Source organism: Ovis aries, chromosome 6 (genome assembly GCF_016772045.2).
Source record: "Ovis aries strain OAR_USU_Benz2616 breed Rambouillet chromosome 6, ARS-UI_Ramb_v3.0, whole genome shotgun sequence".
NCBI lineage: Eukaryota > Metazoa > Chordata > Mammalia > Artiodactyla > Bovidae > Ovis > Ovis aries.
The window spans coordinates 116932416-116953281 of record NC_056059.1 but is presented as its reverse complement, the minus strand read 5'-3'; the positions used below and the strand labels follow the sequence as shown (position 1 = coordinate 116953281).

General features: G+C 56.1%; 3 protein-coding genes across 3 annotated transcripts in view; 2 read left to right on the top strand and 1 right to left on the bottom strand.

Annotated features, from left to right (window-relative positions):
* CFAP99 (cilia and flagella associated protein 99) overlaps nucleotides 1-6649 on the top strand; it is a 41476-nt gene extending 34827 nt beyond the window's left edge. Inside the window, exons 12-16 of the mRNA XM_042251720.2 lie at nucleotides 2095-2236; nucleotides 2343-2494; nucleotides 3219-3424; nucleotides 5104-5266; nucleotides 5405-6649. Of these exons, the coding sequence (XP_042107654.1) occupies nucleotides 2095-2236; nucleotides 2343-2494; nucleotides 3219-3424; nucleotides 5104-5266; nucleotides 5405-5512 (771 nt within the window). The 3' untranslated portion in view covers nucleotides 5513-6649. The remainder of the gene's footprint in view (nucleotides 1-2094; nucleotides 2237-2342; nucleotides 2495-3218; nucleotides 3425-5103; nucleotides 5267-5404) is intronic.
* Nucleotides 6650-8555: 1906 nt separating this feature from the next.
* LOC114115254 (proline-rich protein 2-like) lies at nucleotides 8556-9500 on the bottom strand. The gene is made up of 3 exons (XM_027970770.1): nucleotides 9355-9500; nucleotides 9070-9240; nucleotides 8556-9030 (listed from the first exon to the last, which is right to left on the bottom strand). Exons 1-3 carry the CDS (start codon nucleotides 9498-9500, stop codon nucleotides 8556-8558), a joined length of 792 nt encoding a protein of 263 aa, XP_027826571.1.
* Nucleotides 8607-20866, top strand: part of RNF4 (ring finger protein 4) — a 36157-nt gene continuing 23897 nt past the window's right edge. The window contains exon 1 of the mRNA XM_060417469.1: nucleotides 8607-8743. The gene's annotated coding sequence lies outside the window, so the exon portion shown is untranslated. The remainder of the gene's footprint in view (nucleotides 8744-20866) is intronic.

The following is a 20866-nucleotide window of genomic DNA, read 5'->3' as shown; positions in this document are numbered from 1 at the left end:
CCAGGAATACTGGGGTGGGTTGCCATTCCCTTCTCCAGGGGATCTTCCCGACCGGAGGATTGAACCCGGGTCTCCCGCATTGTGGGCAGATGCTCTACCGTCTGAGCCACCAGGGAAGTTCATTTTTACTGTTTAAAACAAACAGTCCATATAGTTGCAGGGTCAGACCGACTGAGCGAGTTCGCACGCACGTCACTTCTGTTGTTGCCTAGTTGCTAAGGACTGTAGCCTGCCAGGCTCCTCTGTCCATGGGATATCCCAGGCAAGAATACTGGAGTGGGTTGCCATGCTCTCCTCCAGGGGATCTTCCTGACCCAGGGATTGAACCCACGTCTCCTGCACTGCAGGCCGGTTTGTTACTGCTGACCCACTCGGGAGGCCCCCTCCTTCCTTTACAATGCCATAAAACGCTCCCGGCTCATCCTGTACCTTCTCCTTCTCAGCCGTAAAGTGGCCGTCTCTCCAAAGACCCTGGTTCCTTTTCTTAGAACCTGGGATGAACCTGCACGGAGAGGGGCGGCCATGAGCCAGTTTATATGTGTTGGCAGAGTGCTTCACCAAGGCTTTCTTCCTGCCCAGTGTGCCTGGAGTCCACGCCACCACCACAGGCGGACCCTCCATGTGCCACGAGGTCTGAAATGAACCCCGAGCTGCCAAGACCTCTGGGGTTGGGAGTCCAGAGCCCCTGGCGGCGCTGGGCAGTGACGGGAGGTATACATCCCACACTGTCCTTTGTGGAATCTTTTTTTCTGTTTTAAATGGAGAGTCTTTAAAGAATTTTCTATTTATTTTTTGGCTGCACTGGGTGTTCGTTGCTGTGCGTGGGCTTTCTCTAGCTGTGGTGAGCAGCGGCTTCTCTTCTCGCTGAGCCTGGGCCCTGGGGCACACAGGCTACAGTAGTTGTGACGCGTGGGCTTAGCTGTCCCACAGAACACGGCATCTTCCCAGACCAGAGATCGAACCTGTGTCCCCTGTACTCTCAGTCCAGTTCAGTCGCTCAGTCGTGCCGACTTTGTGACCCCACGGACTGCAGCACGCCAGGCCTCCCTGCCCGTCACCAACTCCCGGAGTTTACCCAAACTCATGTCCATTGAGTCGGTTGATGCTGTCCAACCATCTTATCCTCTGTCTTCCCCTTCTCCTCCCACCTTCAATCTTTCCCAACATCAGGCTCTTTTCAAATGAGTCAGTTCTTTGCATCAGGTGGCCAAAGTATTGGAGTTTCAGCTTCAGCATCAGTCCTTCCAATGAACATTCAGGACTGATTTCCTTTAGGATGGACTGGTTGGATCTCCATGCAGTCCAAGGGACTCTCAAGAGTCTTCTCGAACACCACAGTTCAAAAGCATCAATCCTTCAGTGCTCAGCTTTGCATTGTCAGGCAGATTCTTAACCACTGGACCTCCAGGGAAGTCCACTCTGTAGCATCTTGAAGACTGAAAATAATATTCTGAATTGTTCACAATAGCGCCAAACAGGAAACAACCTGAATGTGTCTTGATGGTAGAATGGATCAAAGAGTTGTGATATATTCCCTGAAAGAGCCACGAGAGTAAGCCAACTGCAGTCCCAGTGAACACGGGGGTGAGGCTGGAACCCCTGGCGCAGAGCAGAAGAGGGGAGCGGGGACGCAGGGCCTGTGACGTGGTTCACAGTGGCAGCAGCATGCCCTGCGGTTCAGGACCGTGCGTTTCAGAGGCTCCAGGAGAAAGAGAGGTGTGGGAGGACCGTCAGGCCATGCCTGGGGCTCCCCCAGGGCCGGCCTGGCCTGTGCACAGACGTGGGCAGAATCTGGACAGCTGCCCCCATGCGGCTGCAAAGCAAGGAGGGTCCTCCTCTCTCAGCTAGAGTCATCACTGGGCAGGCTCTGTTGGCCGCCCTCCTCAGCGACCCTGTTCGATCCGGGGTCGCGACTGCCTGGTTCTGGGCTCACCCCCATCGCAGACACCAGGAGGGCGTGAGGTAGGACTTCTCCGCAGGCCTGACCCCCGAGACGCTGGCAAGCCTAAACCCAGGTTTCCGAGTGATTCAGGGCCAACCTCAGCGGCTCAGGGGCCAGAGCGGGCAGCTCTGATGGCGGCCGGTTGTGTCCAGACAGCCGAGCTGATGCAGCGGTGCACGGAGAGGCGCCTCCAGGAGGAAAAGTCCATGAAGGAGCTGGTGGAGCAGGTGATGGAGACACAGAAGAACGTCAGGGTGGCGCAGACCGAGCTCCGGAAGGGCCGCCGGCGGATAGGTAGGGGGTCGGGGTGGGGGGGCGCCGTGCCCTCCCGGGAGCTACCCCCGCCCCCGGGGCTGGCCGGCTGCTCTCCGAGCCCCTCAGCGCCCCGCTCGGCCCCCAGCTCAGGAGGTGACAGAGGAGAACCGGGAGCTGCTGCAGCGCAGCGCAGAGGCGGCCAAGGAGGAACGGAGGCAGCGCCGTGCCCTCGTCTCCCAGCTGCGAGCCCTGGAGTTTCAGCCCACGCGCAGGGGCAAGCTGGTGGACCTGACCCAGGTGAGGCCGCCGCCCACGGTCTGTGCCCTTCCAGCACCCTCCAGCAGGGGCGCTTCCCCGCATCTTCCTGGGCCTGGCATCCTGCGGAGGGTGCACCCATGATTCCCACCAGGGCCGAAGGCAGTCTGGGGTCCACCTGGCCACTCATGCCCGGCTGCCCCCCGTGCACTGTGCCAGAGGACCTGGTCCAGGGAGGCCTCTGGCACTCCGGGGGCTGGCCAGGCAGCTTCATGGACTTGTGCGTTGAGGGAGCTACCGGGACCCACTAGGCCCGCGTGGCAGGTGTGCTGGACCGGCAGCAGCTCCTGGGGGCCAGTGTGGGAAACACTGCGAGAGGCCAGGCTGGTACCCGGGGATGGGCCGGGGTGGGTAGGCCTGGTCCCGGGCTGTGCAGAGTCTGATGGGCTCTCTGGCTGGGTCCCCAGGTCCCGGCTGGGGAGACAGGGCTGAGTACCATGGGGGGCCCCAACAGGCCCCCAGCTGAGCTGTCCCCGCGCAGGTCAGGGCTGTGGAGGGAGCCCAGACGGGAGAAGCCAGATGGCGGACATTGCCACACATACACCGCTGAGAGGACGGGAGGCCGCCTGGGCACGGGGCCAGGCCTGTGGCCTTCAGGAAGGACAATCAAGCTGGTGCAGGGGGAAAGCCAGGGGCCGGGGCTGCCCGAGAAAGGCTGGGCCTGGCTCCCGACCTGGGGCATCTCCCTACCCTGGTCCTCCTGCAGACCCCCGGCCATGGCTTGGAGGGGGAGATGTCGGTGGTGGAGTTGCGTGAGCGGCTGGCCCTGCTTAAGGAGACCCGGCGTCGCCAGGAGGAGGAGCGGCGAGACCAGATCATCCAGGGCAAGCGCGCCAAGAGCCAGGAATTGCGGGACACGGTGGAGCAGGTGGCGCTCTGCCGTGCCGCCATGGGGAGGTCTGCAGCCCTGAGGTGGGTACTGGCGACCCCAGGGCGGGCACCCTGGGTGGGCAAGGAGAAGGGAGCCTGCCTTTCCCCCCCTCCCCCCGTGGGTTTTCCTCGCAGCAATCCACCACCCTCCAGTCAGTTCCCTTGCAATCTCTTCCCCCCACCCAACTGTTTTCTTAGACAAGTCTCAGGCCTTCAGAAAGGGTGGAAAAAAAGCCTGCGGTGACGGCTCCAATGAGCCGGACCACACCCTTTAGCCCTGCACTTCATCCATTAATAGCGAGCCAGCTACTTAATGGGTTTGGGCGGATGTTGGGAAGTACGTGCTTAGTCAGCCGTGTCCAACTCTTTGCGACTGGACTGTAGGCTCCTCTGTCCTCGGAATTCTCCAGGCCAGAATACTGGAGTGGGCAGCCTTTCCCTTCTCCAGGGGATCTTCCCAACCCAGGGATTGAACCCAGGTCTCCCACACTGCTGGCGGAGTCTTTACCGTCTGAGCCACCAGGGAAGCCCATGAATACTGGAGTGGGCAGCCTATCCCTTCTCCAGGGGAATCTTCCCAGCCCAAGAATTGAATCGGGGTCTCCTGCACTGCAGGCGGATTCTTTACCAGCTGAGCCACCAGGGAAGCCCATGCGGGTTTTGGACACTGCACTCATAAACGCTCTGGTGTGCATCTTCTGAGAAAAAACACAGCCCTACATAACCACAGTGGCAACCTACTCCAATACTCTTGCCTGGAAAACCCCATGGACGGAGGTGCCTGGTGGGCTGCAGTCCATAGGGTTGCTAAGAGTCGGACACGACTGAGCAACTTCACTTTCACTACATAACCACAGCACAATGACACAGCTAGAAACGAGCAGAGACTCCCAGTGCCATCTAAATACCCTGTCTGGTCACCTCTCTCCAAGGATCCCAAAACTGTCCACTACAGCTTGGAAAGATTGAGTACTATAACTTTTATCTTTTTAAACTAGGGCTTGTGGGGTGGGGGTGGGGAGGTGGGGGGTGAGGTCACAGGTAGCATCTGGTTGTCAAACATCTCTTTCAGTGGAAAGCACATGGACACACACACACCCTTTTTGTTTGGCTGTGGTGACTTTTTGGGCCCCGTGGGGCCTGGTATGGAAAGATCTAAACAGACAGAGGAATATTGCTACTGCTAAGTCACTTCAGTCCTGTCTGACTCTATGCAACCCCATAGACGGCAGCCTACCAGGCTCCCCCGTCTCTGGGATTCTCCAGGCAAGTACAGTGGAGTGGGTTGCCATTTCTTTCTCCAATGCATGAAAGTGAAAAGTGAAAGTCAAGTCTCTCAGTCGTGTCCGAGCCTCAGCGACCCCATGGACTGCAGCCTTCCAGGCTCCTCCGTCCATGGGATTTTCCAGGCAAGAGGACTGGAGTGGGGTGCCGTTGCCTTCTCCGAGTGGAATATTAGCAGCAGTAATCTCTAGGCAAGAGCGGGGAAGGCAGGGTAAGATGAAAGGGCGGTGGCTTTTCTCATCCCCGGAAACGTGCATAGGCAAACCTGTGGAACACTCTTTCAACTGTGAGATACAAGGAGCAAAAAGACAAGAGGCGCCGGGGAGAACCCTCCCGGAGCGGTTCCCCGGGGGTGTGGGGGCGCTGTCCGCTGGCACCTAAAACCCTGTGGTCCACCGCGGCGGGGCCCTCCTAAACCGGCCCCTCCGCCCGCCCAGGTGGGAGGAGAAGAAGGCGCGGTGGGCGGCTGCCGGAGCGCCCTCCCAAGACGAGCGTGTGCTGGAGCTGCGGCGCCGGATCCAGGAGAAGGCGGCCGAGCGGCGCGCGCGGGCGGCCCCGGGGCACGTGCCGGCGCCACGGGCCGTGCGCCCCAAGCAGCGGGTGAGCCCGGCGGCGGCCGCGAGGGCGCGCCGCGCGGGGGTCGGGGACGCGAGGTGCGGGGTAGGGGGCGCTCAGGGAAGCCGCGTCCGCCTGCGGCGCAGCGCCGCGCGCCGACCTCCACCGCTCGCCCTCCCGCAGGCACAGCTGGAGGCGCAGCGCAGGCTGGAGCTGGAGCGGAGCCGCGAGCGCTGGCTGCAGGCGCAGCAGCCAGGATGCGGGCCCGCGCGCCGCCTCGGGGCCGCCTGAGCCGCGCGGCCTCCCCTCATCCCCACCCAGGACCCCGAGACTCTAGCCCGAATGAAGACCGCGGGGCCGTGGCCCTGCCCCGCTCCGCCCGCCCAGAGCAGGGTTGCCAAATAAAAGGCGGGACGCCCAGTTATTGCGTGGGACAAACATGCTAAGAACGTATCCGCTGGAATTCAGCTTTATTGGGGTGTCTTGTATCGAATGTGCTAAACATGGCCACCCTGGTCCAGATCCTTGCCCTTCCCTGCGGCCTAGCGGTAGGCATTTCCCCCGCCCGCGCCCGAGTTCCCGGAGCCCGCAGTGCCCGTGGAACCCCGGAATCTCCGTTCTCTGCCCTAATCCCCCAAGACTGAATATGTGTTTGTGTGGATGCAATTAGAAGTGGCCAGGATACTGAGTCACTACCAACTGGCCCTTCTCGCACCTGATCTCCTAAACCTCAGAGGATGGGGGGAATTGGCCAGGGAATTGGGAACTGTCCCCCATGCCCTTTCTGCTGGTGAGAACACCGGTGCTCAGAAAGGTGAAGTGAACTGCCCCGAGCCCTGGGACCCAAAGCTAGGCCTGGAGGCCCTTAGAGTATGGCCCAGCCTTCCCCAGGCTCACCGAAGGAATGAGGTTGGAGCCGCTGGGCAGGTGCCCTGGCCCAGGGCCTGGACAGGAATGGATTGATTCCCCTGGTCCTCAGACCCAGGCCTGGGCAGCAGGTGTGTGGCTGAGGACCAGCGGGCTGAGTGAAGACCACGCAGTGTGCTTCGGCTCCTGGGAGAGGATGGGCAAGCCGGTGGGGTACAAGGTGGTGGGGTACAAGGCGGTAGGGCAGGGGCTGCACCCTGCCAGGGGATGGATGTCTAGGAGAGGGACCCCATACCCACATCCTCTGTGGGCCTGCGGAGAAGAGGGCACCCCAGAGTGGGGAGGCAGAACCCCAGAGCACATCCAGACCAGGAGGGTGGCCATCTGAAAGTGACAGAAACAGACTAAAGACCAGAGTTCTCCCCCAATATTCTCAACTGTGTCAGAACCCCAGGACTTCCCTGCAACCGAGGCTGGTAAAAAGAGGAATTTCCCACCTCCCTGTCAAATTAGAGCTGGGAGCAGATTAAATTTCATTAAAAAAACAAAAAACAAAAAACACACGGCATTTCTTACATCCTTTGTTGAGTCATTCAAACCCATTTCACTTGGTATTGAGGGAATACACTGATGATGACCTGCTCCAAGAGAGTCCCTCAGGAGCCCAGACGGCTCCAAAAGGGGAACTGTCACCTTCTATAACTGGTAATTCAAAGGTAGAGTGGACTTCAGGACATGCCTGATCCAAGAGCTTTGTCTCTAAGTTGATAGCAGCTCCAATCTCACAGCATCTGGAGGAAGGGCCATCTCTCCCTGGCAGCTCTCTTAGGAGGGAAACCTCTCTGTCTTCCAAGCCTTGAGCTCTAGCTTCACTGGATTGAACATGGTCTGCTGAACAAGTCCCTGCAATGGCGGAAGGCCTGCATGGGGGCCTAAAGCAGGCTCTGTGACAAAGGCAGAGAATTTCCCTTCACCTGTCCGACTGGCCTCTGGAGCAGGGGGAAAGGTGGTGGCCCAGCAAACTCAGGGTGCTATTGGGAACGATGCTGGTTGGTAGTCCACAGGGTCCCCACCTGCCCTCCTGGACTGGGCAGCTGCTCAGAGTGCCTTGAGAGAACCTGGGCCTTCTGTTCATATAGACCCCATGGAACCTGGAGGGCGGCTCTTGGGCCATCCCCTGAGTTTATGGCCTGAGGGCCTGTCTTGTGCTGTACGGATGGCAACAGTGTCTCCTGGCATCCATGTTCCTTGCCTTGTAACCTCCCATCAAGAAGCAGAGTCCTTGAATCTGAGCTGACTTGCTTTGGCCGATAGGGTCCAGCAGGAGTGGCAGTGTGCCAGGTGACAGCCTGGACCTCAGGTGGCCTTGGAGGTCCCTCTAGTTCTCCACCTGGCCACAGTGTGGGCCTGTCCCAGGTGAGATGGTCCTATTGGGACGATCTGGTATTCTCAGAAAAAGAGACAAGTTGGGCCCTTTTCTGGTTGCCAAATCCATGCCCAGGCCCAGTTCTGGCAGCTAAACTCGAGGAAGCCACCACCAGGCTCTCTAATCCCCATTCTGACATGCAGCCCCACCTGGGCTGGCACACACCTGTGCTCAGAGTTGGGTCTTAGGATCCCCTGAGGTGGGCACCGCTGTCTTCTCCATACAACAGGCCAGGGAACCCTGGACCTGCCTGAACCCTGGAGCTGGGATTCAAACTCAGGCAAGAGCGATCCAGGCTCCACACTCTGACTCCGGGGAGTTACCCGGGAGACCTCCAGGCCCGCTTTCCTAGGACCTGGCTGGGCCGGAAGCCGGCGGGAATTCTTCTCCGTCTTCAGCCCTTTCCTGACACCTACAGTCTTCGGAATAATCAAGACTCCCAGCCCTCCGAGGTCTGCGTCTTGCCTCCCGCGACCCCCGTCGCTCCCAACCCCTGCACCCTGGCCTACTGGGCAGCCTTCAGCTCCCTGGCCATGCGCGCCCACCTTTGTTCACCCAGGCCCCCTTTTCCTGGAACTGCTCTCCTCCATTCTAGTGCTTTGGATGCTCAGCTAGCTCCCTCCGGGGAGCCCTCCCAGACGACCCGGTTGAGTGCCTCTTCCGGCTTCCCGCAGATGGGCTGGTCCGTGCTTCCCACCCCTCCCTTCCATCTCCGCCAGCAGCCCGGTAAAGGCCCGGGATCGCGGGAACCAGCCGCGCGCGGGTCCAGGGCCTGGCGCGGTCAGGAGGCCAGAGTGGAGGCGGCGGAGATTCCAGAGAACCTAGGTGGAGAGAGGGGCGTGTCCCAGCCGGGACCACGACTCCCGGCAGGCCTTGCGCGCCGAGAGGCGCCGGCCGCTCCTCTCGCGGGAAGGCAGAAGCTTTTTTGAGTTCGCGGGCCTGGGCGGGGCCGGAAGCAGGCGCGTTTCAAAGTGGTGATAGATGGTTTTGTTGTCCAATAGGAGTGAAAATAGAGCCCTCTCCACGGGCGGACCGCGGGAGTTAGGGACGGCGGCGGCCAGTAGGGAGGCGTGGGGGCGGGGCCGAGGCCCCGGGAGAGGAAGTGGGTCGGTGCTGAGGCGGCGGCGGCGGCGTCGTCTGCTGGAGGTCTTCTCTGAAGCGGCTCGCGGAGGTGCTTCCCTCGCTCGAGTGCGTCAACCGCCGCGCCCGCTGAGCCTCCCCGGCGCCAGGCAGGGCTCGACTTCGCGGGGGGCGCGGGCGGCAAGGCAGCGCCGGGCGGGTTCGGGGGTTCTGGTGGCCTCGCGCGGCCTGAGGAGGCCTTGGCGCCGCGGAACCGCCGGGGAGCGGCCGACCCCTCTGGGGCCCCGACCCGCGGCCGAGAGCCTCTCCCCGGGCCGCGCGCGGGGGCCGCACGAGCCTGGCGCGGGCGCGGAAGTGGGGAGGGCCTCGCCGCGGGTGTCGGCCGCCCCGGGCGGGCCGCAGCCTGGGCGCCCCCGTCTTAGCGTCGCCGGGGAAACTGAGGCGGCGGGGCGGGGAGGGGCGCGTCCAAGGTCACCGGGAAGGCCGGGAGGGGCGCCGCTCGCGGGCCGGCGCGGGCGTGAAGGGAGGCCGGGCGAGGGTTTCGTCCCCGCCGAGGCCGCCCCCTTTGTGTGCTCGGGCGGCCGCCGCCGCGGGCTGGCGAGGCCGCCGGGCGGAGCCGCCTCCAGGCTGGGCCGAGGCTGGCACGCTCGAGGCGGGGGGGTGGGCAGAGCTCAGCGGGTCTTAGGCTCCACGCGCTGGCCGGACGCGTAGCCGCCGAGGCCTGTGGCCGAGCCCGCGGCGGGCGCCTGGAGACGGGTACCTGAAGCCCAGGACTCGGCGCAGGCCACTTTCCACGTCTTCACCCGTCGAGGGAAAAGGGGAAGAGTTCAGAGCCTTGGTAGGCGTTTTCGTGGGGCGTGGGCTTTTGTGTAACTCCAGCCCCTGCCCGTGGACTGTCACGGCCATACCTTCCTCCTTCTGTGCCACTTTTGTTGGAACCAGACCTGGGGTCTCCAGCTCTGCGGTCCTGCACGCTGTGCTCCAGCTTGTGGCCGGGAAGACTGAAGTGGCCTGCCCAAGGTCACAGCCTGAGTTCCCTGCCTGCAGAACTAGACCTTTGAACTCAGTGACCAGGAGCTTGGGGGCCCACTGGTTATGAAAGAAAAGTTGAAGGGAATCGTTTGGCTTTGTTTTTCTGGTGGTTTGTTTTTTGAGGGGTTGGGATGGTTTTCCTTATGAGTTTGAGAGCATTCAAATAATGCTGCCATCTGTATGGCCTGAACTTGAGCTTCCGACTTGGACTCAAACCTTGCTTTAGGGCAGTGTTTGTAAACCTTCTACAATCATGACTCCCCTCCTTCCCCAGCCTTTTTTACACATTGTTTTCCTAATTGTTCTCAGCGAACAATTGTTCTCTGCACAGTTTCAAGCTGCCTTCCTAGTGTATGCTCTTTTTATGAGTTATATGCATGTTTATGCTTTGTAAAGAAAAAGAAGGGGCTTCCCCGGCCTTTAAGAATTCATACACTAATATTTTAAGTCATGATATTTTGAGGTCTTCTGTGTGCCAAGCTTTTGCTTGGACAAAAATAGTCGTGGTACAGGCCCTGGTGGAGCTGAGGAGCCAGAGTGGAGAGCATGAGGGGTATTCCCCAAGGTTGAAACATAAGATGAGGCTGGAGAGGTGGCAGAACTAGAATACAGAAGGTCTGTGGTGTGCCTCCACAATGAGGAATTCAGCATTTATCTGAAGGCCAAGTGGGAAATCACTGAATTGAGTTCTAAGAAGGGAACTTAACAGGGTTAGATATGTGTTTTAGAAAAATCACTGTTCTGTGTATGAGAAGGATGGTTAGAAAGGTGGACAAAACTAGTTGCTTCAGGACCAGTTAGGAAGAGAGGGAAGGGTAGCTTGAGCCAGGGTAGTGAGTGACTAGGGGCTTCCCAGCTGGTGCAAGTAATCAAGAATCCGTCTGCCAGTGCAAGAGATGCAAGACACATGGGTTCGATTCTTAGGTCGTGAAGATGCCCTGGAGAAGGAAATGGCATCCCACTTCACTATTCTTGCCTGGGAAATTCCATGGATGGAGGAACCTGGCAGGCTATAGCTTGTGGGGTTGCAAAGAGTCAGACACGGCTGAGCGTGCACACACAAAGGGACTAGTCACTGAACTTGGTGATTGCCAGTCATGGAAGTTCTTTACTCACTTTTTACTTAAAAGCTTTCAGCAGAGTTTGTGTCTGGGAGTTTATAGCCTGGGCAATTTCTGGGAAAGACTTGGGGTGCTGCTCGATGAAAACACGTGCACAAGTTGGTTGCTTTGTACGTGTCGTGTGCTCCTGTGTATATGTTAGTTAAGTCGCTCAGTCGTGTCCGACTCTTTGCAGCCCCATAAACTGTAGCCTACCAGGCTCCTCAGTCCATGGAATTTTCCGGGCAAGAATACTGGAGTGGGTTGCCATTTCCTTCTCTAGGGGATCTTCCCAACCCAGGGATCGAGCCCAGGTCTCCTGCACTGCAGGCAGATGCTTTACCCTCTGAGCCACCAGCCAAGGGCGTGTATATGTTACCCATGTCTTATTTGGAATGATTTATGTACATTTTTCACTATCCCCAAATTAGGGATTTTTGAGGGATAAGGTGGCTCCTGTAGAGTATTACAAGGTTGACTCTGTTATTGAGTGAGATATGAATCATATGAGCTTTTCTGACTTATCTTTCTTAAATAGCTTGTTTCTTAGAAGAACTTTGGGAATTTTTAGAGCAAGGCATTTTGAGGTTTCCTCTCTAAGAAGGATGGCCCAGAGCACAGATTCCACCTCATCCCAGGGTTACAGGTCAAGTGTGAGTAAACGTGGGGTAGAGGGTACCGCTCCACAGGGATGGGGAATTTTCTTTGGAAGGGTTTTGTTTTGTTTTTTTCCCTCAGGCATAAGTAAATCTGGGCAGGTTTAGTGAATACCTCATTTAGAAGAGAAGGAAAGGCTTGGGAACATTCCAGAATGAGTGTTATCAGTAGCCTGCTTGTGCAGAAGAGAGGTTGTGACCATCAGGCTTTCCTGTGCTCCACAAGCCACATGGTCTCCTGGCACACCCAGTAGGCGCCTCAGGATCGCTGAGGAGACTCGCTTGCTATGTAGATCTTCTTGACATAGACAAATTTAAAATGAATATCTCCTGAATGGCCTTATTACCTGTTAATGTCATTTTGTTTGGGAGTTATAATTTTTTTCTTTTTGATATTTACTTGCTTGACTGCACCAGATCTTAGTTGTGGCCCAAGGGATCTTCAGTCTTCCTTGCTGCATGTGAACTCTTTTAGTCGGGGCATGTGGGATCTAATTCCCTGATCAAGGATAGAATCCGGGCCCCCTGCATTGGGAGCTTGGAAACTTAGCCACTGGACCTCAGTGAAGTCCTTGGAGTCATAATTTTTCTAGCTGGAGGAATGTGACTCAGATGTCTCTAAAGGTAGGTTTGTGATGTAATAATCATGTCTACTAAATTTAGGGGTCTCTACCACTTAAAAATCCACCCTGCCCGGTAGTTTTGCTTAGCTCCATCTTAGGTATCCTGAAGCACAGGAGAGACAGAGGTCATGCAGTTAGGAAGCAGACCCAGCATCCGAGCCTCAGACCCCAATGTCTTTGTTCCTTTTGCTGGTCTTTGTTAGTGTTTATTGTTACGTTTCTTTTTCAAGGAAGGTTTACCCAAAAAGGGTCTAATTATAAATATTCTCGAGAAACTTAATTTTCAGTAATTGTATTGTACTCGTGAGTCTAGTTTCTGTTCCTGAGTGGCCCCCTCGCCCAAGAAAGTAGTCTCAGGACCTGGGCATTTTCCTGTCTGCTGCACCTCACTTCTCATTTTAACCAAACTGTTGCTGAATTCTGCTGCTTGCTGTAGCAGACCTGTATAAAGTTTGCTGCTTTTCTGAACACCTTCTTGATATTTTTCAGTTCTTAACTAATATTTAAAAACTTAAAGTTGTGGCCTCTTATTTTCAAGTTGAACATGCTTCAGATAGAGATGTTCTGTCCTATTCTCCCTTGGTGATCTTCTGGTTTTAAATGTCCCTTTGTTTCCCAGTGGTGATTGTATCTCTATTTGCAGTGTGATCGGGGTCCCCTCTCCCCATCTTTTTCTCGCCTCAGGACACTCTGCCATCCTGAAGAATCTGCCATTGTTTCCAAGTATCTCATGAGGTCGGTAATTTAATTTCAATGTAAAATAATTGTTTAGCTACCATGTTTGTGCCAAGTGCTGTTCAAAGAAGAGGGCATTCCCTGATGGGTTTTGACATAGAGTTATGTTTAGCAGATGGAGTGCAACAGAAAAAACTGAGGACGAGGAGTGACAGAAATGTAGGAGACATTTCCTTGAGGTAGACCTAGAAGAATGAGCAGTTCTCCAGAGTGGGATGGGGTAGGAGACCCTTGCAGGCGAGGGAACAGCATATTTCAAATCACGGTGCTGGGACTGGCATCCACGGTACCTGAAGTGAGGCACCGTCTGTTCTCTGTTGGTTTGTTTTCGATAAATGCATTCGAGTATAGTTGATTTTACTCAGTTCTGCTCTCAACAGTTGTTTGGAAGCAAGGATTAACTCCAGCAGGATTGGTGTTTTAAGAAACAGGCTGAATATAATGGAGTTCTTGAGTTTAGTGCGCATAATCTCATCTGCAAATATCAGTAGGTAAGCATGGAAAATTGAACTCAGCTGAACCAAGCCACAAAGACCATCTACACCTCAGACACCTGTCAGCTGTATCAGTTCACTGTGTGTCTCTACTACCGCTTTTGTTAGGTTCTTACCGTGCATGTGAAATTGTCCCAGTTTTGGAGTGTTGTACCCGATTCGGCTTTTACCCAAAACCTCTCTGCGCTTTTTGTATTGTACGGCGATTTTTAGGAAGACCTGTGTCTGTCACTGCAAGTGAGGCCAGACCACTCAGTGGTTGGCTGCACACGGGAAGGCAGTGGGTGTGGTCTTCTGGGAACATGTGTGATGTCCTTGGGTCCCTTGGAGTCTGGCAGACGTTTCTGAGCTCCCAGGTTAAGTTCTGACTCCCTCTGGCCACTGAATGCTCTCCCTCCTGCTTTGCTGCTTTGCCCTTAGAACGTTCCCGGCGTTCCCCTTGTAGTAGGTGCTTGCTGTCCTCGGAGTCAAGGACCATTGACTTATTCTACTTCTGAGGAAGAGAGTTGGAGAGGATCTGGATTCCACCACCAAGACTTTGGAGAATCGGGTTTGGCTTGGCACTTGGCGATGGCATGTATGCACCCATTAGCCAGCCCACTTGTGTATCTGCTTGAATAGAAGGCCATTCCTTGGCTGAGGACCCCTGGGGGCGGGGCTGTTTGAGACCAGCCCCCCTCTTACGGCTTCCCTGGTAACTCAGACGGTAAAGTGTCTGCCTGCGATGCAGGAGACCCGGGTTTGATCCCTGGGTTGGGAAGATCCCCTGGAGAAGAAAATGGCTACCCACTCCAGTACTCTTGCCTGGAAAATCCCGTGGACAGAGGAGCCTGACAGGCTACAGTCGATGGGGTTGCAAAGAGTCAGACACAACTGAGAGACTTCACTTTCTTTCTTGTTTCTTTCCCCTCTCATGCAAATGAAGGCATTCTCGGCGAGGGGGGGCGGCGACTGGGCTGCTGTCTGGTGTGGGTAAATGTCAAAGAGCCACGTTTATAAGCTGCTGACTCCCGCCTGCCACCACCACAGTCTGCGCCCTGGCCATCCTGGTTTAGTCCACACACACCCCCCAGCCCCTCCCGGGTCCCTGATTGAGCAGAAGCAGCAGAGATCCCTGGCTTTGTGCTTTGGTGCTATCTGCACAGGCCTAGCATGCCTGCTTCCTGGGAGTTTTAGGGTCTGTCTTTCTGGCCTCTGGTATGTTTTCAGCCTCTGATGGAAATGGATCCTGAGGTTTCATTCATTGTATTTCTCTTGCTTCTGACCCCCTGCAATACCCTTGTTTGTATTAATATCACCAGCCCTCCCCCCGCTGCACCCTCCCCGCGCCCCCACCCCAGGCCACGGTGACTGAAAAAAAAATGAGAAGTTAGTGAGGGGGGTCAGGGCTGGAGCAGCCACTGAGGTGTGCAGCTGTGTATCCCAGAGAAACCTCCTGCGAAGGAGTGGTCGCAGGATCAAGTAGGCAGCTTCTTACTTGCAAAATTAATTGGTTGAACTTGGTGTCTGTCGATATCCCTCCCACTTGTGAAAACCATCCAAACCTATTACCAGTACAACCTTGGGAGATAATGGCTGTGGAGAATTGAGGTGCCCCTCCCTGCCAGGCTCCAGGGCTTTCACTGACAAAGGGTCAGCCTCATGTTTGGGGGGACTTGTCTTAACCCTGCGTGTGAAGCTGTGGAGAGATTCCTGAGAAGAGTTTCATCGAGAAGAGGGTGAGCCAGCACTCTGGTGATAATAGAGTCACAGTCGTGTCTTGGGCGTCCCAGAGCTTGGAGGAAACTGAGGCCCCCCCCACAGGTGCATTCCTTACAGATGTTTCTCAGCTATACCCACTGCAGAGCATTTCTGAGTACTTGATTAAATCCTATTGAAGGTATCCAGGGAAGAAAATAAAGTTTATTTTTTAATTCTTGTGTTGTGGTGAAATACACATAGTGTAAAGTAGACCATCTGAACCACTTCAGGTGTTCAGTGGCACTGAGTAAATCGCCTTGTGCCGCCCTCACCATCTATCTCCAGAAACTTTTGCATCCTCCCAGGCGGGAACTCTGTATTCATTAAAGTAAAACTCCTTGTCCCCCACCTTCCCCAACCTCTGGCAATTGCCATTCTACTCTCTGTCTCTGGATTTGGTGTCTTGGGCCTTCATGTAAGAGGAATTACACAGTATTTGCCCTTTTGTGTCTTACTTCACTGAGCATAGTATCTTCAGGGTTCTTTTTCTTAAGGCCGAATAATACTCTTTTTACTTCTTTTTTTTTTTTAACTAAGTTCATTCTTAATTCTGGGCCCTTGAACCTCAAGGCTGAATTGTAAACAAAAGTAGAACATCTCTATACCCAAAGAGTTGTTCTTTTTCCCCAGTAGAAGCAAAAAGCCGTCTTCATTGGGTCCTTTGTTTGGAGAAAAGGGGAAAATTCCTAGAGTGAGGAACCCCAAGCAAGAGTGCAGCTCCCTGGTGCCCCCTCAGGCCTCTGAGGCTGCCTAGCTTGGTCAGGGCCGCGCGGTGAGTGCGCAGCAGGCCCAGTCGTGTGTCTCCAGCTGCCAGGCCTAGTCCCTGTGGCGCCTCGGGAGAGAGGAGTGGGTGGGCCGCTGGGCTTCCTCTAGGGATCCGTAACTGGGAGGGGGCCGCCCCGCAGCCGTGCTGGCTCTCCATCTTCCTGTCTGCCTGGGCAGGGGTGATCAGCCACGTCCTGCCAAGTCTCTCCTGGAAGTGAACTGAGCTTGCTGAGAGCGGAAACGTTTGTTCCAGTTCCTTCTTGCTCTCATCTAGTAGCACTCACGCTTGTAAGAAGAGCTGTGATTACTGGCTTTTCTGAGGTAATACCTACTTCTTACTTAATTTGTTGACTGTCTTTGCACTTAGAATGTATGCTCCGTGAGTGTCTGTTTTGTGCACCATTGTGTTTCCGATCCCGGAAGCAGTGCTTGATTCAGAGTAAGCCCATGCACGGAATTGTTGAATTACTCAGCTGGTAGGGTTCCGTCCAGGGTGCTGGAACCTCCTGGGCACTTTGATTCAGTGTCACGGCTGCGGGGTAGGGGCTGTTTTCCCCCGTGGAAGGTGGTGAAACTGAGGCCTGGAGGCCGAGTGTGTGAGCAGGGAGCCGGGGCTCATCTGGCCGTCTCTGGTTGCTGTCCTTACGGTGCGCCCTCCTTTGTGTGAGCAGGAGGCTCTTACTGTTCCTTAAGTTCTGAGGCCAGGTCGCTGATGTGGTGGTGACGTCAGTGTTCATTTAAGGAGCTTTGGCGGGGACTCGCCTGTCCTCCCGTGGTTCGAATGCTCTCACTGCTGAGTGCCCGGCTTTGGTCCCTGACGGGGAACTTAAGAGCTCACAAGCTGCAAGGCATGACCAGAAAGCAATTTTAAAAACATGCGACCTGGACCATTGGTACTAGCCAGGGGCTCAGTGCCTAGTCAGTTGCTGATAAATCTGCCTTGCTTTGATGAGACGCTATAGGTTGAGGCTCTTTTCTGCTTTCACCATCCTGGCATTGAGTCAGACTCACTCTGCTCCTGTCTCAGTATAGCTTCGTGAGTTGACAGAGATCTGTTCTGTAATTGCCACACGGGAGTGCATGACCCGACATGGCTGCCTCTCGTCTCCTGCTCGGACACGCCCAAGTAGCCACCTGAGAGCCCAGATGGCCGCAGCCTCACCTGCCCTGGCAGCTGAGGGCGCCATGGGCCGCTGGGGCCCGGGCTGGACAGAGCTCCTCGCCCAGACAGCTCCCTGGACTCCTGCAGCTTTCCTTGTTTGCTGGCGCACCCGTTCCCCACCCCTTTTCTGCTGATCCCTCCTCTCTCGGCTCGTGGGACCGTAAGGCCACAGAATCCAGCTGCAGCCAACACTGCCCAGCAGTTTCTAGCCATGATGTGTGTAGACATTCCCATGTAGTCAAACGCACAGGTTAGGATTAGGAGAGGCGCCACATAAGATTGTGCGTCACCCCTCCTAGCTTTGGGGGGTCGTCTTTCGTGTCCATAGTAACCTCCTGGGAAAAAATCAACCTCTGGCAATAATGTCATGATTGAGTAGACTGTTAAACCTGTGAGAACGCTGAAGGTACTAACCTTCGCAGCTCCCCGCTGCCATCCAGCAGGTGGTCTCACTTCTGTCCACACTTGGCATTATCTCCAAGCCACACAGCTTACTTCTGCCTGGATTACTCAGGCCTCCATACGGACCTGTGTTCTGAGCCGTCCAGGCTCTCGTGGGCCTCCACACGTGGGTGGTGCTGTCTGTGTATGAACCCCTACCTGCCTGCCCCGCCCTGGGAGGCGTGTGGGCCTCAGGGCTCCCGCACAGCGCACGGCACGCCTCGGGCAGATCCTCCCCTCCCCTTGGATGGCCCTGCCTGCCGGTGTGTGTTGAGTAGCTCCGTCACTCAGGGCCTCATCTTCAGTGTCGCCACCTCTAGGCAGCCCGGCTGGGCCCTCCGCAGCAGCTTGGGCTCCAGTTGCTTGGCCATTGGGGCTCAGCTCCCTGTGGGCAGCTCTCTGTCCTTTTTCTAGGTCTGCCTGTTGACTGCTGCCGTCTCCTTGAAATGCCAGCTTTTGTCTAACCGATGTCCAAGTTCTCCCAGCTTGCTTTCTGCATTTTGAGTGTCTCTTCAGGCTTCCCCCCACCCCCACCCCCACCTGACTTCCCAGATTGTAACACAGATTCTGAAACCTCTCCCTCCACCCTGGTTCTCTCTCCTGAGTTTTTCAGTTGCCTTTGGACCTTTCTCCTTGGATACCCACGTTCAGCATTTCTAAAATTAAGGTGTCTTCCTTGTTTATCCCTTCCCTAGCCCAGTTCCGTGCCGTTACTCCCACGGTATACCCAGATAGATGATCTCGCGAGGGCTGGTTTTCCCTCACCTTCCTGTCAGAGCATTAAGGGGTCCTGGCATCTGGCCTTCTTGACCATTCCCAGTGCCATCCTCTGCTGCTCTGCTAAGTCACATCAGTCGTGTCCGACTCTGTGTGACCCCGTAGACGGCAGCCCACCAGGCTCCTCCATCCCTGGGATTCTCCAGGCAAGAACACTGGAGTGGGTTGCCGTTTCCTTCTGCAATGCATGAAGGTGAAAAGTGAAAGTGAAGTCACTCAGTTGTGTCCAACCCTCAGCGACCCGGTGGACTGCAGCCTTCCAGGCTCCTCCGTCTATGGGATTTTCCAGGCAAGAGGACTGGCGTGGGGTGCCATCGCCTTCTCCGGTGCCACCCTCTACTCTTGGTCTTTTCTTAGTGGCAGGGACATTAACCACCCTCTCTCACTTCTGAGCCACTCGCCGCTTCAATAAACAGGAACATCTCCTTTGGGCAAAGGATTAGCTAGGTGCGAAGTAGACAGAGGCCTGGCCTCTGGCACTTTTTCAGGTGAGGCATGCTGAATAACTGCATGGTTTGCTTTGGAAACCACGGTGGGGGGTGTTGCTGAGATGGAGTGCTGGCATGTTGGAAGGAGTTCCTGGACCTACGTTTGAGAAACCTGGGAAACACCCATGTTCCATATTGTTTCTAGAATTAATACATCTGACTCTGGCTTGTTTGTGTTTTTAAGACTCGGTGTTCTGGTGTCAAACTGCCCTGGCTTAAATCCAGACTTGGTGTTTACTAGGTGTGGACTGTGGGCAAGTTACTTAACCCCTGACCATTCTTAGCTCCCTTGTGTGTGAAATGGTCACCATAATAGTGTCTGCCTCCTTGTTGGGCTAGAGGATTATCCAAGGTGCTGTGTGGAGAGCGCTGTAGTGTCTTGCACACAGAAGTGACCTCTGTGTTTGAGCTATCGTTAGTCTTACTGTTGTAGTGGCTTCTATTAGCTGCATGACCCAGAACGTTTTGTAGTTGGTGAGGGCCATCTTTCCCACAACCCCTGGCCTCTCTGTCCACACATTGTACTTCCATGTCCACAAGCTGGTCTGCTGGGGAGACCCCCTGACCCCGGTCTTCCCACCTCCATTCTCTGGTGAAATCCAGCCCCTTGGCAGATTTCCCTGAGGCTGGCCTTCCAGCCTTTTATGTCCTCTGACCGCTGACCTTTATTGTCCACTAAGGGAGAACCAGGCAGGGGGTGCAGCAGAGCCTGGGGCTGCAGGTGGGCAGTGGGGAGCAAGGAGGGTGTGCACACTGAGGAGCGCAGAGCCCTGTGGCGCAGCTGCTGGACGCGTCTGGAGCAACAGTGTTTGAAAACCTAAAGCTTAAAACAAGTAGGAGGCAAGAGGCTTCAGAGCAGCAGAGGTCTGTGCATTAAATTATTTCCTTGTGCTCAGCAGACAGATCACTGTCAGTGACATTTGTATCAGATTCTTCTCAGTTCTGAGAGAGACTGCTGGAATCGATGAGTTCTGGGTTAGGATCCAGGAAGCCCAGTGGCTCTGGAACCACGTGTGATTTGATCTTGTGAGTCCCCAGGGGCTGTGGAGGTGCCGCCGCCACCCATGCCCGCCAGGTGGACTGTCTTCATGTCTGCTTTGGGAGGCACTTGTGCCAGGCTCGAGTTGAGGGCACCCCTGGGCCAGCCTGAGGGTGTCAGGCGAGGTCATGCAGTAGGCCAGCTGCGAGCCTCATTGGAGAGACTGTCTGAGGCACCCGTGGCGCCGGGGGAGGCTTGAGGGAGGGCGATGCGTGCGCTTATGGCTGATGCTGAAGTGACAGACTCCAGTACAGCGCTGTAGAGCAGCTCCCCGCTGGTGGAAAGTAAACTACTCGGGGTCTGCATGGCCCGTGCGGTCGGGGCGCGCCCGGATGCAGACTGCCGGGTGCTGGAGAAAGGCTCAGTTGGCTTTACGCTCCCTCAGTGGGGCTGCTCCTGGGGAACCTCTGGCCTCTCCCGGCCCTCTTGGTTTCCCTTGCACAGGGCTCCTATGTCCCAATTATTGCAACACCTGAGCTGTCTGCTGGCACCCACCCCAGACAGGAGCTGGGGCTGGGTGCACTCACTGCTGTGTTCCCAGGGCAGGAGCCGTGCTGATGGGTGCAGATGTGGGGAGGTGTGCAGCCCGTGGGTACGTGTTGAAGCTGGGTCGGGTGCGGCGGTCCACAGCCTCTTAGGGCTGGGCAGAGGGCTGGGGCTACGCAATGGGCGGTGCAAGGCTGTGCTGGCAGAACAGGTCCATGAGCCTGTGAAGGGCCAGTACTGGTCCAGGTGCTCTATTAGCTCCTGTAATCCTCACACACCTTTGAGGTCGATGCTGTCTTGTTTTATAGACAAGCAAATAAGGCCTGGGCTTCCCTGAGGGCTTAGCAGTAAAGAACTCACCTACTGATGCAGGAGACATGAGTTCGATCCCTGGTCTGGGAAGATCCCCTGGAGAAGGAAATGGCAACGCTCTGCAGTGGTCTTGCATGGAGAATCCCATGGACGGAGGAGCCTGGCGGGCTGCAGTCCACGGGTGTCAGAGTCGGACACGACTGAGCGGCTTCACAGCAGATGAGGCACAGAGGAGCCGGCGCCTCACCAAGGCTGCAAGCAGGGGTCTGGAGCTGCGACCCCCGTCCCTGCTGTCTGGCTGTGCGGGTGTGCTCTAACTGAAAGGCCAGGTGGACTCCGCAGGCCAGGCTTAGGGGTCGGGACTTGATGGGGACCTGGGGGAAGGCTGTGGGGTCAGCTGCTGCTCAGAGCCGTGTTGGCAG

Bases quoted from the DNA above. Each gene is read 5' to 3' on its own strand.
- LOC114115254 (XM_027970770.1), bottom strand. From the start codon at position 9,500: ATGGCCGTGACAGTCCACGGGCAGGGGCTGGAGTTACACAAAAGCCCA. The intron at 9,241-9,354 runs GTACCCGTCTCC...CCCCGCCTCGAG, and splicing joins CGCCGAGTCCTGGGCTTCAG to CGTGCCAGCCTCGGCCCAGC. The intron at 9,031-9,069 runs GTGACCTTGGAC...CCGCCGCCTCAG, and splicing joins CGCCCCTCCCGGCCTTCCCG to TTTCCCCGGCGACGCTAAGA.